A 13,383-nucleotide genomic window follows, 5' to 3' on the forward strand; every position below is an offset into this window, starting at 1 on the left:
TTGGTCTATTTTTTTTTTTATTTTTTTTGAGTTTATGACATGCTGTCCTTAATGTATGCATATTAGATATGAACTCGGATTGTTATTGAATAAATGAGAGCCCATATCTGATAGAGATTGAATATAATGTAAATACAGTGTCTCATATTTAGTGTGATGAATCATGAAAAACAAAAAATATATATATTCATATACTCTCTCTTTTAGCCAGTTCATCCTTTTGGGGCATCATTAAGAGCTTTCAGTACTATATTAAAGTGTTCTGTTTGTAGTTGAGATCTCGTCCAAAATATTTTGTTTTGTTTCTTTTCTATATTTTTTGTTGGTTTAGCCTGCTGCAATAGAGTTCATGTTCGTGCGCGTGTGCTTGAATTTCGATGCTTCTCGTAGCGCCTTCTTATCGTTTTTACTCGATGCATCAGCAGAAATACGTGACATGCTGTGTTATATTGGATTAGCTAGATACGCTTATGAGTAGATAATGAAATTTCGATCATACATAATACAACGAAGTTAGATCATGCCACGACTTCAAAAGATAGCCTTGCATGATTTGACAAACAACCCTTTTTGATGCAAATATGCAAGCTCCATGACAAATAGTCACAAACTAGTCTACGTCTTTTCCGTTGTCTGACATGTTTTCTCATCGAGGCATCGTTTGGTGTGGATGATTAAACATTGATTGATTCTTAATCTTTGTTTAAACATTTGACTCAAGTTCTACAAAAGTTTAATGTCATGCACTATTATCTAATCCAAGTATTCGCCGTCTCATCCATAAGTCAAACATGATCTAAGAGTCGTATATCCCGTAATATTTAAACTCATCAAATACAACACTAGCGCCCATTCAATTCTCCATTTTCATGGACAATTAAGTATTTGAAGTTATCCAATTCGTTAAGAGTGTTGATTGGAAGCATGCACTCCTAAAGGGATAAAGTGGTCAGATGGAACATTGGCCTACTGGAGTTTTCATGTCTTGGGCTTATTATCTGTTCGGATTTGGACAAGAAAGGTCCCTAGCATTCGTCTTGTCTGTTTGAATAGTCTAACCTTTATTAATTAACCAGCTAATGATATTGTCTTCACGATGATATTGATCGACAACACGGAAAATCCGCGTCCTCGTCAATTCGTAAAACCAAGAAAACGAAAACATACGAGTTGAATACATATATCAACAAATTACTAAAAGAATGATGAATTTGTTGGGGTGGTGATTGGTGTGGCTATATATGAATGTTGGTTTGGGCTCCATACATAAGAGGATAAATATTGTTAATGGGACAACATTCTCTTAGCTGGGGGATTTGTTGTTGGGGTTGGATGTGTGTGTTTTATAGTCACTTTGAATATTATAGCTATAGGTGAGGTGAGGTGAGGTGAGGTGAGGATGTTGACATGTACGTGCTTTATTTGCATCTTTTTTTGTGAACATCTTCACGTGGTGCAGTGGAACCACCCTTTGTCTCACGTCGGCCAGATTACCCTAAATATTATTATTTTATATCTTCTTTTTGGCTTATTTCCATGGACTAAAGACAACAATTGTATTTCAGTATATCAAAACATATAATATAATATATTCTGATACTATTATAAGGTCTGGCTGGGACAGTAGAATAAATAAATACCTGTGTACTTGTATGTTTCAGGCTCTGCAATCTGCATGCAAATCTGTTGCCATATTGTTTAAGAAAAAAATGAAAATGAAAATTAAAATTAAGCTTTTGTGTGTATAGTGTTCTATCAAAGTTGAATGGGTAAAAGTACATGCTTAGGTTTGGTTGCTTGCCCAAATTACAAGTACTTGCACAGCACAACACCAATTACAATGTTCTGATCTTGGTTTCTTTCTGTGTTGAGTTGTAAAAATTTAGGTTTGAGAAATCCACCAACCTGGCTAAAAGTTGTTGCATCCTCTTTTGACTAAATAAAAAAAAAAAATAGGAGAGAAGTAAATAAATAAAACCGATTTGAAAGACAACCATTTCAAGAAAAGTACCTACAGAGTTCAGTTATTTAAACCATACTTTCACCATTTCTCACAATTAATCAATCTCCCTTTTGGAACTACTAAAAAACACCACAAAAAAGATGGAACTTTTACTTAACTCAAAAGGGCTTCTTCTTTTGGCATTAATTATTGGAATTTCCTCTTCAAGTTTGCTTGCCAGTGAGCCCCTTTTAACATTAGATTACTACAAAACTACGTGCCCAACAGTGCTCGAAATCGTTAGGAAAGAAATGGAATGTGCGGTGCTCTCTAATCCGCGTAATGCAGCCTTGATTTTGAGATTGCATTTCCACGATTGCTTCGTTCAGGTAATTAAATCTCAAGATCAATCACAATTCTTGATCAACTCCATTCATATTTTATGAAAACATGACGTCCTTTTCCGCGAGATTTTATGTTACAGGGATGTGATGGATCAGTTCTGCTGGATGACACAGTCACACTTCAAGGAGAAAAGAGAGCTCCAAACAATGTGCATGCTTTGAAAGGATTCAGAATCATCGACAGGATCAAGAACCGGCTTGAATCCGAGTGCCCTGGAATCGTTTCATGTGCTGATATTCTCACTATTGCTGCAAGGGATGCTGTTGTTTTGGTATCACACGTAAATTAAAAGAGAATTTCACTTAAACATTTGGAAATCATAGGTTTATTTATTTATTTTACTTGGTACAGTTTTTAACTTTTGTTTGTGAACATTGTGCAGGTTGGTGGACCATATTGGGATGTTCCTGTGGGTAGATACGACTCAAAAACTGCAGGATATGCACTTACTGAGACAAATATCCCCACAGCAGATGAAGGGCTACTCTCCATCATTTCAAAGTTTATATATCAGGGCCTATCGGTTACCGACGTGGTTGCACTTTCTGGTAAGCACCTTACGACTACAAGATATTGTCTATACATTACAATTTAGGTACACAAAGATAGTGTAAGTGGTGGTGAAATACTAAGCTCATTTGGCCCAATTCTACAGAGTTTAATATAGTCATGTGTTCAGGTGCTCATACCATAGGCAAGGCACGTTGCATAAATTTCAGGAACAGAATCTATGGAGATTTTTCCACAACTTCAGAGAAGAATCAACCCTCAAGAGTGTACCTGAATAAATTGAAATCCATCTGCCCTCCTCAGAACACCGCAGCTAATAATAATGAATCGGACATGGACCATCTCACACCGAATTTATTCGACAATTCTTATTTTCAAATCTTGGTACAAGGAGAGGGCCTGCTAACTTCAGACCAAGAACTATATTCTAGTATTTTAGCCATTCAAACCAAGAAGATTGTGTCAAAATATGCTGAAAACCCGATAGCATTCTTCGAGCAGTTCTCTGAATCAATGGTGAAATTGGGGAACATTACAAATAGTGAAACTTATACAAATGGAGAAGTTAGGAAGAATTGCAGGTTTATAAATACATGAGAATGCGTTTCAACTCATGGAACTGCATGACTCCAAGTTCAAATCCTTTATTCTATTCATTTTGTATTGGTGAAATATATATACTTTTGTACGTTTGGTCCTTTTTTGAGGTTTATGCTTCAGCACCTACTGAGGAAACATTAACTATGTTTCTGAACTAGATTTCACGGCGAATCGGTATCAACTTAAAACTTATAATCTTCGAACATCTTTCAACATAGAAGATACATCATACATATATTAGACTGGGTAATGCAATTAAACAAACAGACCAACATAATAATATTGCAGCTGATATGAAGTTCACAATTCAGTCTAACAAAGGTAGATCCACCAAAAGCCAAAATGCAAAGTACTGGAAGATAGCAGATACAGGCAGCGCTATCTTTTATTTAAAGCAGATAAAAAACAAACAGTAAACGTTACTCCTTTTCTTCTTCTTCATCCTCTCCACGACTTTTCAGAATAGACCTAGGAGATCCACAGGATGCAGTCCTAATAAACTTCTGGAAGATAATAGATCCACCCATTCCTAGCTCTTCATGGATTTTCTGAGTGTTCGAGTAAGCTTTCACGTCCAGTATGTAACTTTGATGAGATAGCTTGGAACCAAAATCAGTATGCAGAGCTATGGAAAACTCCCATGGTTGAAAACACGACAAAACCCTCTCGATCATTAGGCCTAGATTGACCACCTTAAAATCGTACCCAGCAGTCTCGAAGCTTGCATAACTAAACCCATCTTCTGGGGTAACATGGATAGTAGATAGTGCAGCCCCTTCAATTGAATTCATGGAATATCCACACGGGTTGAACTCAAAATCACATATGTCTGATTCTGGGAGAATTTTTCTTATGCCAGACTTGTCAGTCATCAGGGTTGCGAAGCTTGAATCATGTTTGCAGAAAACAGATTTCATTTCCCTGTCCAAGCCAGTCATACACATCTCTAGTGTGTACACAGGGTTAGAAGATTCCATAGAGATTGCACTTGCAGAATAAACATGCCATTTCTGACGTTCATCAGAGGCTCCCATAACAAATGCCTTGCTTCCATCGAGACCAAGATTTCCGAAAAAACTATCTAGAACAACTTCTTCTTCAGAGAAATTTTGATGAGGGTATGACTGAGCCCCAGGGAAAATGAAGCTTCCACGTGTGTATCTTACAGTTTGAACTGAAAGAGAAAGGGTCTTTGCTAACTTCAGTATGGGTGGGATGGACAGAAGCAATTTCGTCGTTCCACAAGTTTTGATGATAATTTTGTAAGGATAGACGAAGAGGCTTGACTCAGAGAGGACATATGAGTCAACATATTCATTTGACAGTGAAGCAACTATGATGCAATCAGCAGGTTCTAAAATCTCATCCAACTGTGCTTTGGAAAGACAACGAAGACCCTTTCCTTTGGGATCGGTAAAGATGTACGGTTCGAAAAAGGAGATTTCAAGCCTCTTTTCAAAGCCTTCAAAACCTATAGCAGATACAGGCAAAGCCATTTCTAGAAACAAAAAATTGCTAGCAGCTAAGGATGCAGAGAAGCAGGTAGCCGAGAAGTTAAGAAAAGGAGTGAACGCAGGAATAAAAATAAAAACTACGCAGATTGATGGCTTTCTTCGCCACACAACAGGCGTGATTGCTAAACTAGCTTAGGAATATCAAGACGGCTTGCGTGCACACTGAGACAGGAAGAAAACAATTTAAAGTCAGTGATGTAATGATATATAACACTTGGAAGTAACAAATCACGTAACCTAGGCACAGTTAACATGTAGAAACATACGTTGGAGTACGCAGCAGATCTGAACTTCTTGATACCGCCATTTGGTCGAACGTCTTCAATGCTGTAACCAAGGGGAGCTTCGTAAAATAGAGATTTACCAGTAGACTTTTTCTTACCACCTTTGGACTCCATTAGCTCATAAACTCTTAGCTGCAAGATAAAGGAAAATAAATAGGGTCAAACCAGATCAGTTGAAACCCGAGAGCCATCAATAAAAACAGCAGAAAATTTCTATGTCCATGACCATAACCTAAACACGGATAAATTCCAGGGTACCACCAAAAGAAGAAAAGGAAATTTTTTCCAAACAGGTTCTCCATTAAGCAGTCTGGATTCTTTCTAGACTTTGGCAGGAATCAAAAGAATCATTTATGAACACAAACACATCCAATGTCACACAACAGAATTAAAAAAATATCATGTAAATAAGAATGGGGAAAAAAGACAAAGGCTTCAAGTCATCGGAAAATTACAAGCCTTTGGCCATGGATTCATCAAGAAAACAGGATTTTCTAACCAAGGAAAGGCATACAGAGGCCCATGCACATACATATATCCTCACTAGCATAGATATTTAACAAAAAGGAAAAAAAAAATCAAATTAAACGATTTCAAACAAGACTTGCCAAAATATAGATATAAAAGAGAATATTGTTTAAATTTGACAGCAAAAAATTCTAAATTTAATATATAAAAGAGAATATTGTTTAAATTTGACAGCAAAAACTTTCTAAATTTAATATACCCAAAAAAAAAACCAATAAGCCACCTTTATTTCGTACAGTATCCAATCAACTATACAAGGAAAAAAAAGGTCCATGCAAAAGCCTCTGTCGAATACATTGCAAATACATATGCAGATTAAACTAATAAACAAACAGCCATAATTTTAGGCAGTAAAACCATCGCCAAATTTCAGATGCACAAAAAAAAGGAATAAGATAACACGATCGCTAAACTATTATAAAAAAAAACATGACAAGCAGAATGCGAAAGCTGATTATTCATACTTACATAAAGATTCAGCTTTATCGTAGATATACTCAACGGGGTAGCTCGATTCGCTGTAAATTCCTTCAAACAAAACAAATCAAACAACAGTTATGCAAGAAATCCGTATTAAAATTATTTCATTTCACCACACAAAATTCAGAAAATGCTCACGGTAGATTGAAATCGTGACTGCCTCGGGGAAATATTCGGAAACCCTAGAGAATCATAAACGACAGCTACCTCTCCTTCTCAGTGTCGCTTCTTTATCTGAGTTTTGTTTGGGAACACTTGCAAGAGTTTGAGCGAAGAGGTGGTGGAAGGGAAGGCGTATTTATATTTGCGTTTTGCCAGACCTCCTCTGATATTACAGTATTACCCCTACTGGATTCTTTGTGTTTTATATCCGTTACCATGATATTTGCAATAATTAAGTCATGAGATTTTATCATTATATTGTGATATTTTACATTTAATATTTCACGAGATTTGATAAATTAAATTTTTGTATTAAATTTATATAGTATAAAAATTATTGTATAAGTTTCGATATACATGTAACATTACTCTTATTTAAATTATATTTTTTTTCATCAGTAGTCTCGATCATATAATTTAATTTATATTTAGCATTATCTTTCATTTTTTTCACTAATCTATTAAATGAATATCATTTTAATAAAAGAAATTTAAAAAATTAAACTTATTAAAGTGTTTTATTAAAGTTGTAACTTCTGTAATCAAATCGGTTCTAAATGAATAAGATGGAGAGAGTAATATTTATCTTGCCTTTGAAAGAGATAGCAAAAATTTATTTTATTCTATAATATAATAAAATTCAATCCAAACAAATATAAAATGTAAACCAATTAATTATTTAGATTCAGTCTCCTATGTTTCTTAATGATTGTGTTTGGTTAGAAGAAATTTCAAATGTATTTGAATACAAATGTTATTTAGATCAATAAAACTATAAACTTCAAATATACTCGTTACATATATTTATATATATTATTAATGTTAATTAGATGAATTTCAAATTCAACAAATAATTGTGTCATTTGAAATTCACTCTTTGTATGACTAATATGTAAATAAATAATATATAAATTTAAGATTTTATCTATTAATTAAACACTAAAATTATTATCGTAATTCATGAATTTCAAATCAATTTCCAAACTCAAAAGAATTTCCAATACATTTTGAGAATCTTTGTTTAATGCACATGAGACGTGGCAAACAGTGGATTTTCTCTGCATGCATAGTTTAAAAATCTTTTTTAAATATAAAATACAATCGGTGGCCCTGAAAACTGGAACTACTTTGGAAGAGTTGACTACGAGGTGTTGCTTTTTTCTAGTTTTATCTCAATGCATCGTCAGTCAATTAAAGATTCGTTGTCCGGATTATAAAGTTCCTTACCTCAACATTTTGACATACACAAAACAAAAAGACAAAAGTTTTTGGTGGATAATGCCGATTTATTTGTACCAAGAATCTACCTAACACTAATAAAGGATTTCAAATTTCCGATTCTAAGACTTTTGTAATATTTTAAATCTCATCCAAATGTCAACGAAACATTTCATTTGCATGCATTCTTTTGTTGGAAAGATATAAACAGCGTGGCAAGAATTCTCAAAAGGAAATTTAGAGAAGAAGACTGTATGTAAGTATTGGGCTGGACTTGCCAATAACTATGTATTAGAACATATATCGGACTACGGTTCAATGATTGAACTTTGGCCCAAATTTGACCTCTATATATAATACTAACACATGGAATGCTAACATAAAAATTTATAATAAAAAAAAAAAAAAAAAAAAAAAAACACACACAAACACACGCACAAACTAGCACCAGAACGACCAATACATTACCAATTCCAGTGCTGAAATTGGTTGCCCCACCTTCATCCACACCTGGTGAGCACAAGCACAAGAGGCATCATGCATCAGAATCCGCAAATGTACCAGCACCGGCAAAGGCCCATTATTCGGTACGAATCTTTCTCCCATTTAGGTATCAAATTGTATTCAAATTGCTGAGAAAATAACTAAATGTCACAATGTTTGATTACAGAGTGGAGGAGCATCACTTAGTCAGCAGGTGAGAAGATTTAGAAAGGAGGCAGCAGCAGCTGGATTAGCCGTGGCCACCTTGTTTGCAGCCACAAGCTTTGGTTCATTAGACTTTACAGGGCAGGAGAAATCTTTACTGGCATGCAGAAGTGGATCAGTGCATCAATTCTAATTTTCCAGCTAAGTGATCACAATATTTTTGCAACAAACATTATGATATCAGCTATAATATGATATGACATTCATTTAATCGTTTTCATTCCTCTAGAATATCTTTTCTTCATTTACTTGTGCATAATGAGAAGCTGGTTCTAGATTTGTCCTGTACTTGTATCACTATCCACTACCTCCTGCAAGTTGTACTCGACCACAAGTCCAAGATTGTCAACTAACTTGTGATACTGGGAGCATCCTGAACACTGCAAAGATACGAGAAAAAGAAAATGATTAAGACAGTGATATTTCAATTTAGGAAGGCCCTTAATATTCAGTAGAAAAGAGCACGCGGCTGTCTTATCATATACATCAAGAGGCCACTCCACATTTGTTGCTCTGACTTAATAGCAAGGGTTAACCAGGAGTTCAGATTCGGATGGTCAAAAGTTTAAATGATATTTTTAGCAAAATATAATATTTTTATTATTTTTGAATTTTTTCACATCACTATAAGAATTTTCTGCCGGGCAAATACAAGGCTTTGCCTGAAGGATAGTTATGCCCCTGCTTAATAATAACTGTAATAAATAAAATTTTACTACCTCGATACAGATAATAAAAAAAAATTCTAGATAAAAGAAAAGCAGCAAATAATTGGTGAAGATTTTTGGAAAGAAATCCTCAAAACATAATTACCTGTACATATACCAGTCCACGTTCATAAGCTAATCTGTTTATTAATCTCTGCGATCGTGAACCACAAGCATTACAGGTAAAAGTTACCGACAAACTTCTTCTTGGAAGATTTAGGTTAATAGAAGCTTCCTGCAAGCAAGAAATCAAGGAACTAACCCAAGCACTTTTCCTAAGTAAGGTACAAAAATTTAGAGATAGGAAATGCACCATATGCACCATAAATAACCAGTTATTTTGTTCTATAAAGATATATTTTAAAGCAACCAATAGAAAAACTTTATATATATTCAGATATTCAAAGTAAAAGACTTGCACTAATTTTCAAAATACAAGATTTCCCAGTTGCTGAAACTCTTTTCTTTCATGGTGGAACATCATGTTAATGCCCCATTAAATCCAATATTTACACTAATTTAATGAGGCTGCCAAACACAGAAGATATGCAACTGGCATTCTTGTTGACCACTTCATAATATTGAAAATCCCACAGGTACGACGCACAGAGCTAAACATAAGTTGAAGCATAAAACCACAACCATAGAGATAAACAGCCTGAAAGTAAAGACCGTTTCTTTCAACTCCAATTAAAAAAAAAAATCAACAAAAATCAGCATAGAAAATCATTACTAACCTCTTGAGCATTCTTTGAAACAGAAGATTGTGTGGGCTCCGGGTATGCTTCGGAACAATCTTCAATCGAACACGAAATTATCGGCTCCCGGTGCCATTGTTTAAATGTCTTCTTTTCAAAATGAGAAATTCGCAAGCTGCAAGTGATAGTTGCGCACATAAACTAAAACAACCAAGAGAAGGGGGGGATAAAAAAATATTCCAGGAGAAGAAAATAAAAACAAGTGCATAATACATACAATACATGAATTTGGATATTTTTTTCTCCACAATTATCACATCAGATACAAAAGCTAGCCAAAAAATAAATCCCAGTGATACGAAGAAGAAATTAAACAAACCACAAAATGATGTATAATTACCTGGAAGGTTTCAAGTGTCTGGAATTGGGATAAAAATTAGGTCTGCAGAATCGAGAACTGAGCGTGAAGCTTAGATCTAGAGGCGAAGGAAGGGCAGGAATGTGGCAGCTGTTCATGGTTAGAGCTCTGCCTCTGAACCACCGCCGCTCACCGGAAAACGATTTTTTTTTTCTTTTTTAAAAAAATTATGAAACCCGAATTCCTGATGGGCCGGCCCCTCGAATAACTAACTGTGGGGCTGGGCCGTTCGTTCGTTTGCTTGCTTTTTTTTTTTTTTTTATATATATAATTTCCTAAATATAAATTATCATTTATTTTTCAAAAACTACTTTGTTAATATATTTAAAATAAATTACTTTTTAATTTTTGAGTTTTGGGGAGAAGGTTTTTCATTTTGATAAATAAAAAATTTGTTTGGTTATGATAATTTTGATTGTGTAAGGGGTCAACCAGGCAAATTTTGTTGGATAGATTTTTATACTATAACATTTTATTTGAGTTATTATCTACGTTAATAATATTTAACATTTAAAATTCTATAAAGTATTTTTATTTAGTATTTTAGTTCAAATATATATATGACGTTGGTATCCTATATATCAACTTAAAACAAAGACCGCAGAGGGTATATCCTTCTCAAAACAAATTGCAATAATTGAAAACAAGTAAATAAAAATAAAAATTTCTTAATTTAACTCAATATAATGCTTTTATTAAGGCCAAGCAGCTAGCTAGTACAACAAGGTCACATAATATAAATAGTACGTAGCCACTCACTCACTTGCATAACGTACATTAATTCTTAACTAAAATCACACCCACAACGTAACTCGGCCGCTGCTCTCACATCACATGTAAAATTACTGAACCCCAAATCACATCTCCCCATTATCATTTCTTCGCACCTGGCTTGCCACCCGATGCCTACAAAATCAATATAAGTCATCAACTTTATTAATTAATTCTATCATATATAAAACGCAAAAAAGATATTTCAATTTGCTTGCTCAGATACCCAATAATTAAATTTATTCATGGTGCATGATTATTATATATCTTTCGTACATAAATGAATATTAATTATATATTTCTGCCAGAAAAAAAATATATACTTTTTCGATCTCAAAAACGTAACTAACTATATATCCAGATCGATAATTATATGCGTAGAATGTAGAATATTTTTTAGAACGAGCTTGCACCTTCTTCCTAGGCTCTCTAGGCTTCTGGGGCTCGCCTTTAGGTGCGCCAGCGCCCTGCTTGGAGAGCGGGGCTCTAACCGGCTCTTTCTTAGCTGGGCCGAGTGATACAGATCCAACTGGCTTCTCAGGCTTCAGTGATGCCATTTTTCCTAGCTAGAGTTCCCTTAGCTAGCTTAATTTGCAAGTAATTAAACAAAATTAGCAGCTAAGTTAATTTTTTATATACCTTGGATGGATCTTGGGTTTCTATGCCCTCTTAGTGTATGTATTTATAGGTCATATAAGTTACCACACGTCCCCAATAGCGTAGAAAATATTGGCACGAATCTTTTTCAGTTGCTCTAATTGTCGTGCAATAAAATGGAATAAGAAGCAGAATCGGATCCATGGTATAGAAACTATGCTCGTATTATTAAAAATAAATATCTTGAGTACCGAGTTTCTTGCTACCGAAAGCTCCATTAATGAAAACACTTCATTATTATTATTAATTTTTACTATATATACACAAATAATGACAGAGCCCAAGATCGGTCTATGATTTTAAATTCTGGAATCGTTTAATTTTTTTAAATTGAGTCACCCGTGTTAATATCTAATTAATCCAAAATTAAGAAATTAAAAAAATTAAAAAACTTGGGCCGTATGTATAATTGAAAATAATTAATTTTGTGTCATGCGCTAGCTTAAGGCCTCTTAATTTGCCCAAAGGCCAACGACTGAACTGTAATTGATCTATGGTGGACTTGTCACTCTTTTAATGATAACATCGCCGTATCAAGGCCCAAATGTAAGGGTGGGCCGTGGGCAGGAAGAGAAAGTCCAAAAATAATAATATATTTTAATTTTGATTTGTATATATAGGAGTTTACGTAGAGAATTGCAATTATACATCATTGGAAAAATAACGTCGGACGTAATTTGGGGAACGACCGAATTTTTTTTTGGATCCAACCGGTAAATGCACGACACATGGTTTTTCTTTTCTTTTTTTTTTTTTTCTTTTGGAAAATTGTTTTTTTGTTTTTATGTTTGTGTTTTCGCGATTTTGATATTCTGTGTTATGAAATTTCAATTTTGGTACACTTATTATTATTAGTAAAAGTGACGTTGCATGTGGGAATTCTTTCTATTATCGATAAATGTTGTTAAATAAATAGTTGAGATGAGAAGAGATAAATATGCAGTTAGTTAATAATTTTCATGATATTTAGTAAATATTAAATTCAATGTAATATGATATTTACAACATGTATTATAAAATGAGTGCGAAGAACCTTTGTTAAAAGATTTTATATGTTACAAGTCTAATTGAATTTATAAACGTTATTGCAAATAATAGTTGTAACAAATACTATAATTTTGTATAAATTAGACATTAAGGAAAATATATAATTTTTTTAAAAAAGAAAAAAATATATAATTTGATGTCGTGGCATATTTAATAAATAAAATTTAAGAAAAAATATATCAAATAATATATAGTTTTTAAAAATAGTTTTACAACTAGTGGTTTTTGAGAAAATAATAATAATACAAATAATGCATTCTAAATTTTAAAGTAAATTACAAAGTCTTTTCTTGTTTACATAACAATTTTTTCTTCTTTCATGATTTTTCGTTTGCAGTACATTTATAAAAAAATTAATTTTCTCATCATCTTTGATAATAATTTTTGTAATATTTTTACTATCAATTATTTTTATTTTTATATATTTATTCTTTGATTCTTTTGTTGGATTATGCTGAAAAAATTCTTTGCAAGAGTATAAATAATTTCATTGTTTCCAACCTCCATTATTGTGTTATTATTTTTTATTACTTGTAAGTCAATACGTTAATAATCAATGTGTTATTTGACGTTTTTTCTATTTTTAATTTAATGTTAAGTTGTTCGAAACCCACTATTGCAATAAATTTTTTTGCTAAATTTTAACTCGAATTTTGAATGTTTTTTATTAAAAATGTTAACATTTCATCTTGTATTTCAACTGTCTTATCCATTTTGAGAATAAATGTATATTA

At 33.3% G+C, this 13,383-nt stretch overlaps 3 protein-coding genes and 1 long non-coding RNA gene across 4 annotated transcripts; 1 reads left to right on the forward strand and 3 right to left on the reverse strand.

Annotated features, from left to right (window-relative positions):
* Positions 1-2,088: 2,088 nt before the first annotated feature.
* Positions 2,089-3,454, forward strand: LOC140882322 (peroxidase 11). The gene is made up of 4 exons (XM_073288260.1): positions 2,089-2,331; positions 2,427-2,618; positions 2,730-2,895; positions 3,027-3,454. The coding sequence occupies exons 1-4, from the start codon at positions 2,104-2,106 to the stop codon at positions 3,452-3,454; spliced, it is 1,014 nt and encodes a 337-aa protein (XP_073144361.1). The 5' UTR covers positions 2,089-2,103.
* A 264-nt stretch (positions 3,455-3,718) lies between these two features.
* LOC140882320 (S-adenosylmethionine decarboxylase proenzyme-like) lies at positions 3,719-5,098 on the reverse strand. Its single transcript, XM_073288259.1, has one exon. The coding sequence runs from the start codon at positions 4,951-4,953 to the stop codon at positions 3,877-3,879; it is 1,077 nt and encodes a 358-aa protein (XP_073144360.1). The 5' UTR covers positions 4,954-5,098; the 3' UTR covers positions 3,719-3,876.
* Positions 5,099-7,918: 2,820 nt separating this feature from the next.
* Positions 7,919-10,362, reverse strand: LOC140884716 (uncharacterized protein C24H6.02c). Its single transcript, XM_073291561.1, has 4 exons — positions 10,157-10,362; positions 9,796-9,931; positions 9,165-9,293; positions 7,919-8,731 (listed from the first exon to the last, which is right to left on the reverse strand). The coding sequence occupies exons 1-4, from the start codon at positions 10,270-10,272 to the stop codon at positions 8,624-8,626; spliced, it is 489 nt and encodes a 162-aa protein (XP_073147662.1). The 5' UTR covers positions 10,273-10,362; the 3' UTR covers positions 7,919-8,623.
* A 427-nt stretch (positions 10,363-10,789) lies between these two features.
* On the reverse strand, positions 10,790-11,601 carry LOC140885257 (uncharacterized). The gene is made up of 2 exons (XR_012150854.1): positions 11,359-11,601; positions 10,790-11,080 (listed from the first exon to the last, which is right to left on the reverse strand). It is a non-coding gene; the product is annotated as an uncharacterized lncRNA (long non-coding RNA).
* Positions 11,602-13,383: the final 1,782 nt, after the last annotated feature.

This window comes from Henckelia pumila, chromosome 2, assembly GCF_033568475.1.
Source record: "Henckelia pumila isolate YLH828 chromosome 2, ASM3356847v2, whole genome shotgun sequence".
NCBI lineage: Eukaryota > Viridiplantae > Streptophyta > Magnoliopsida > Lamiales > Gesneriaceae > Henckelia > Henckelia pumila.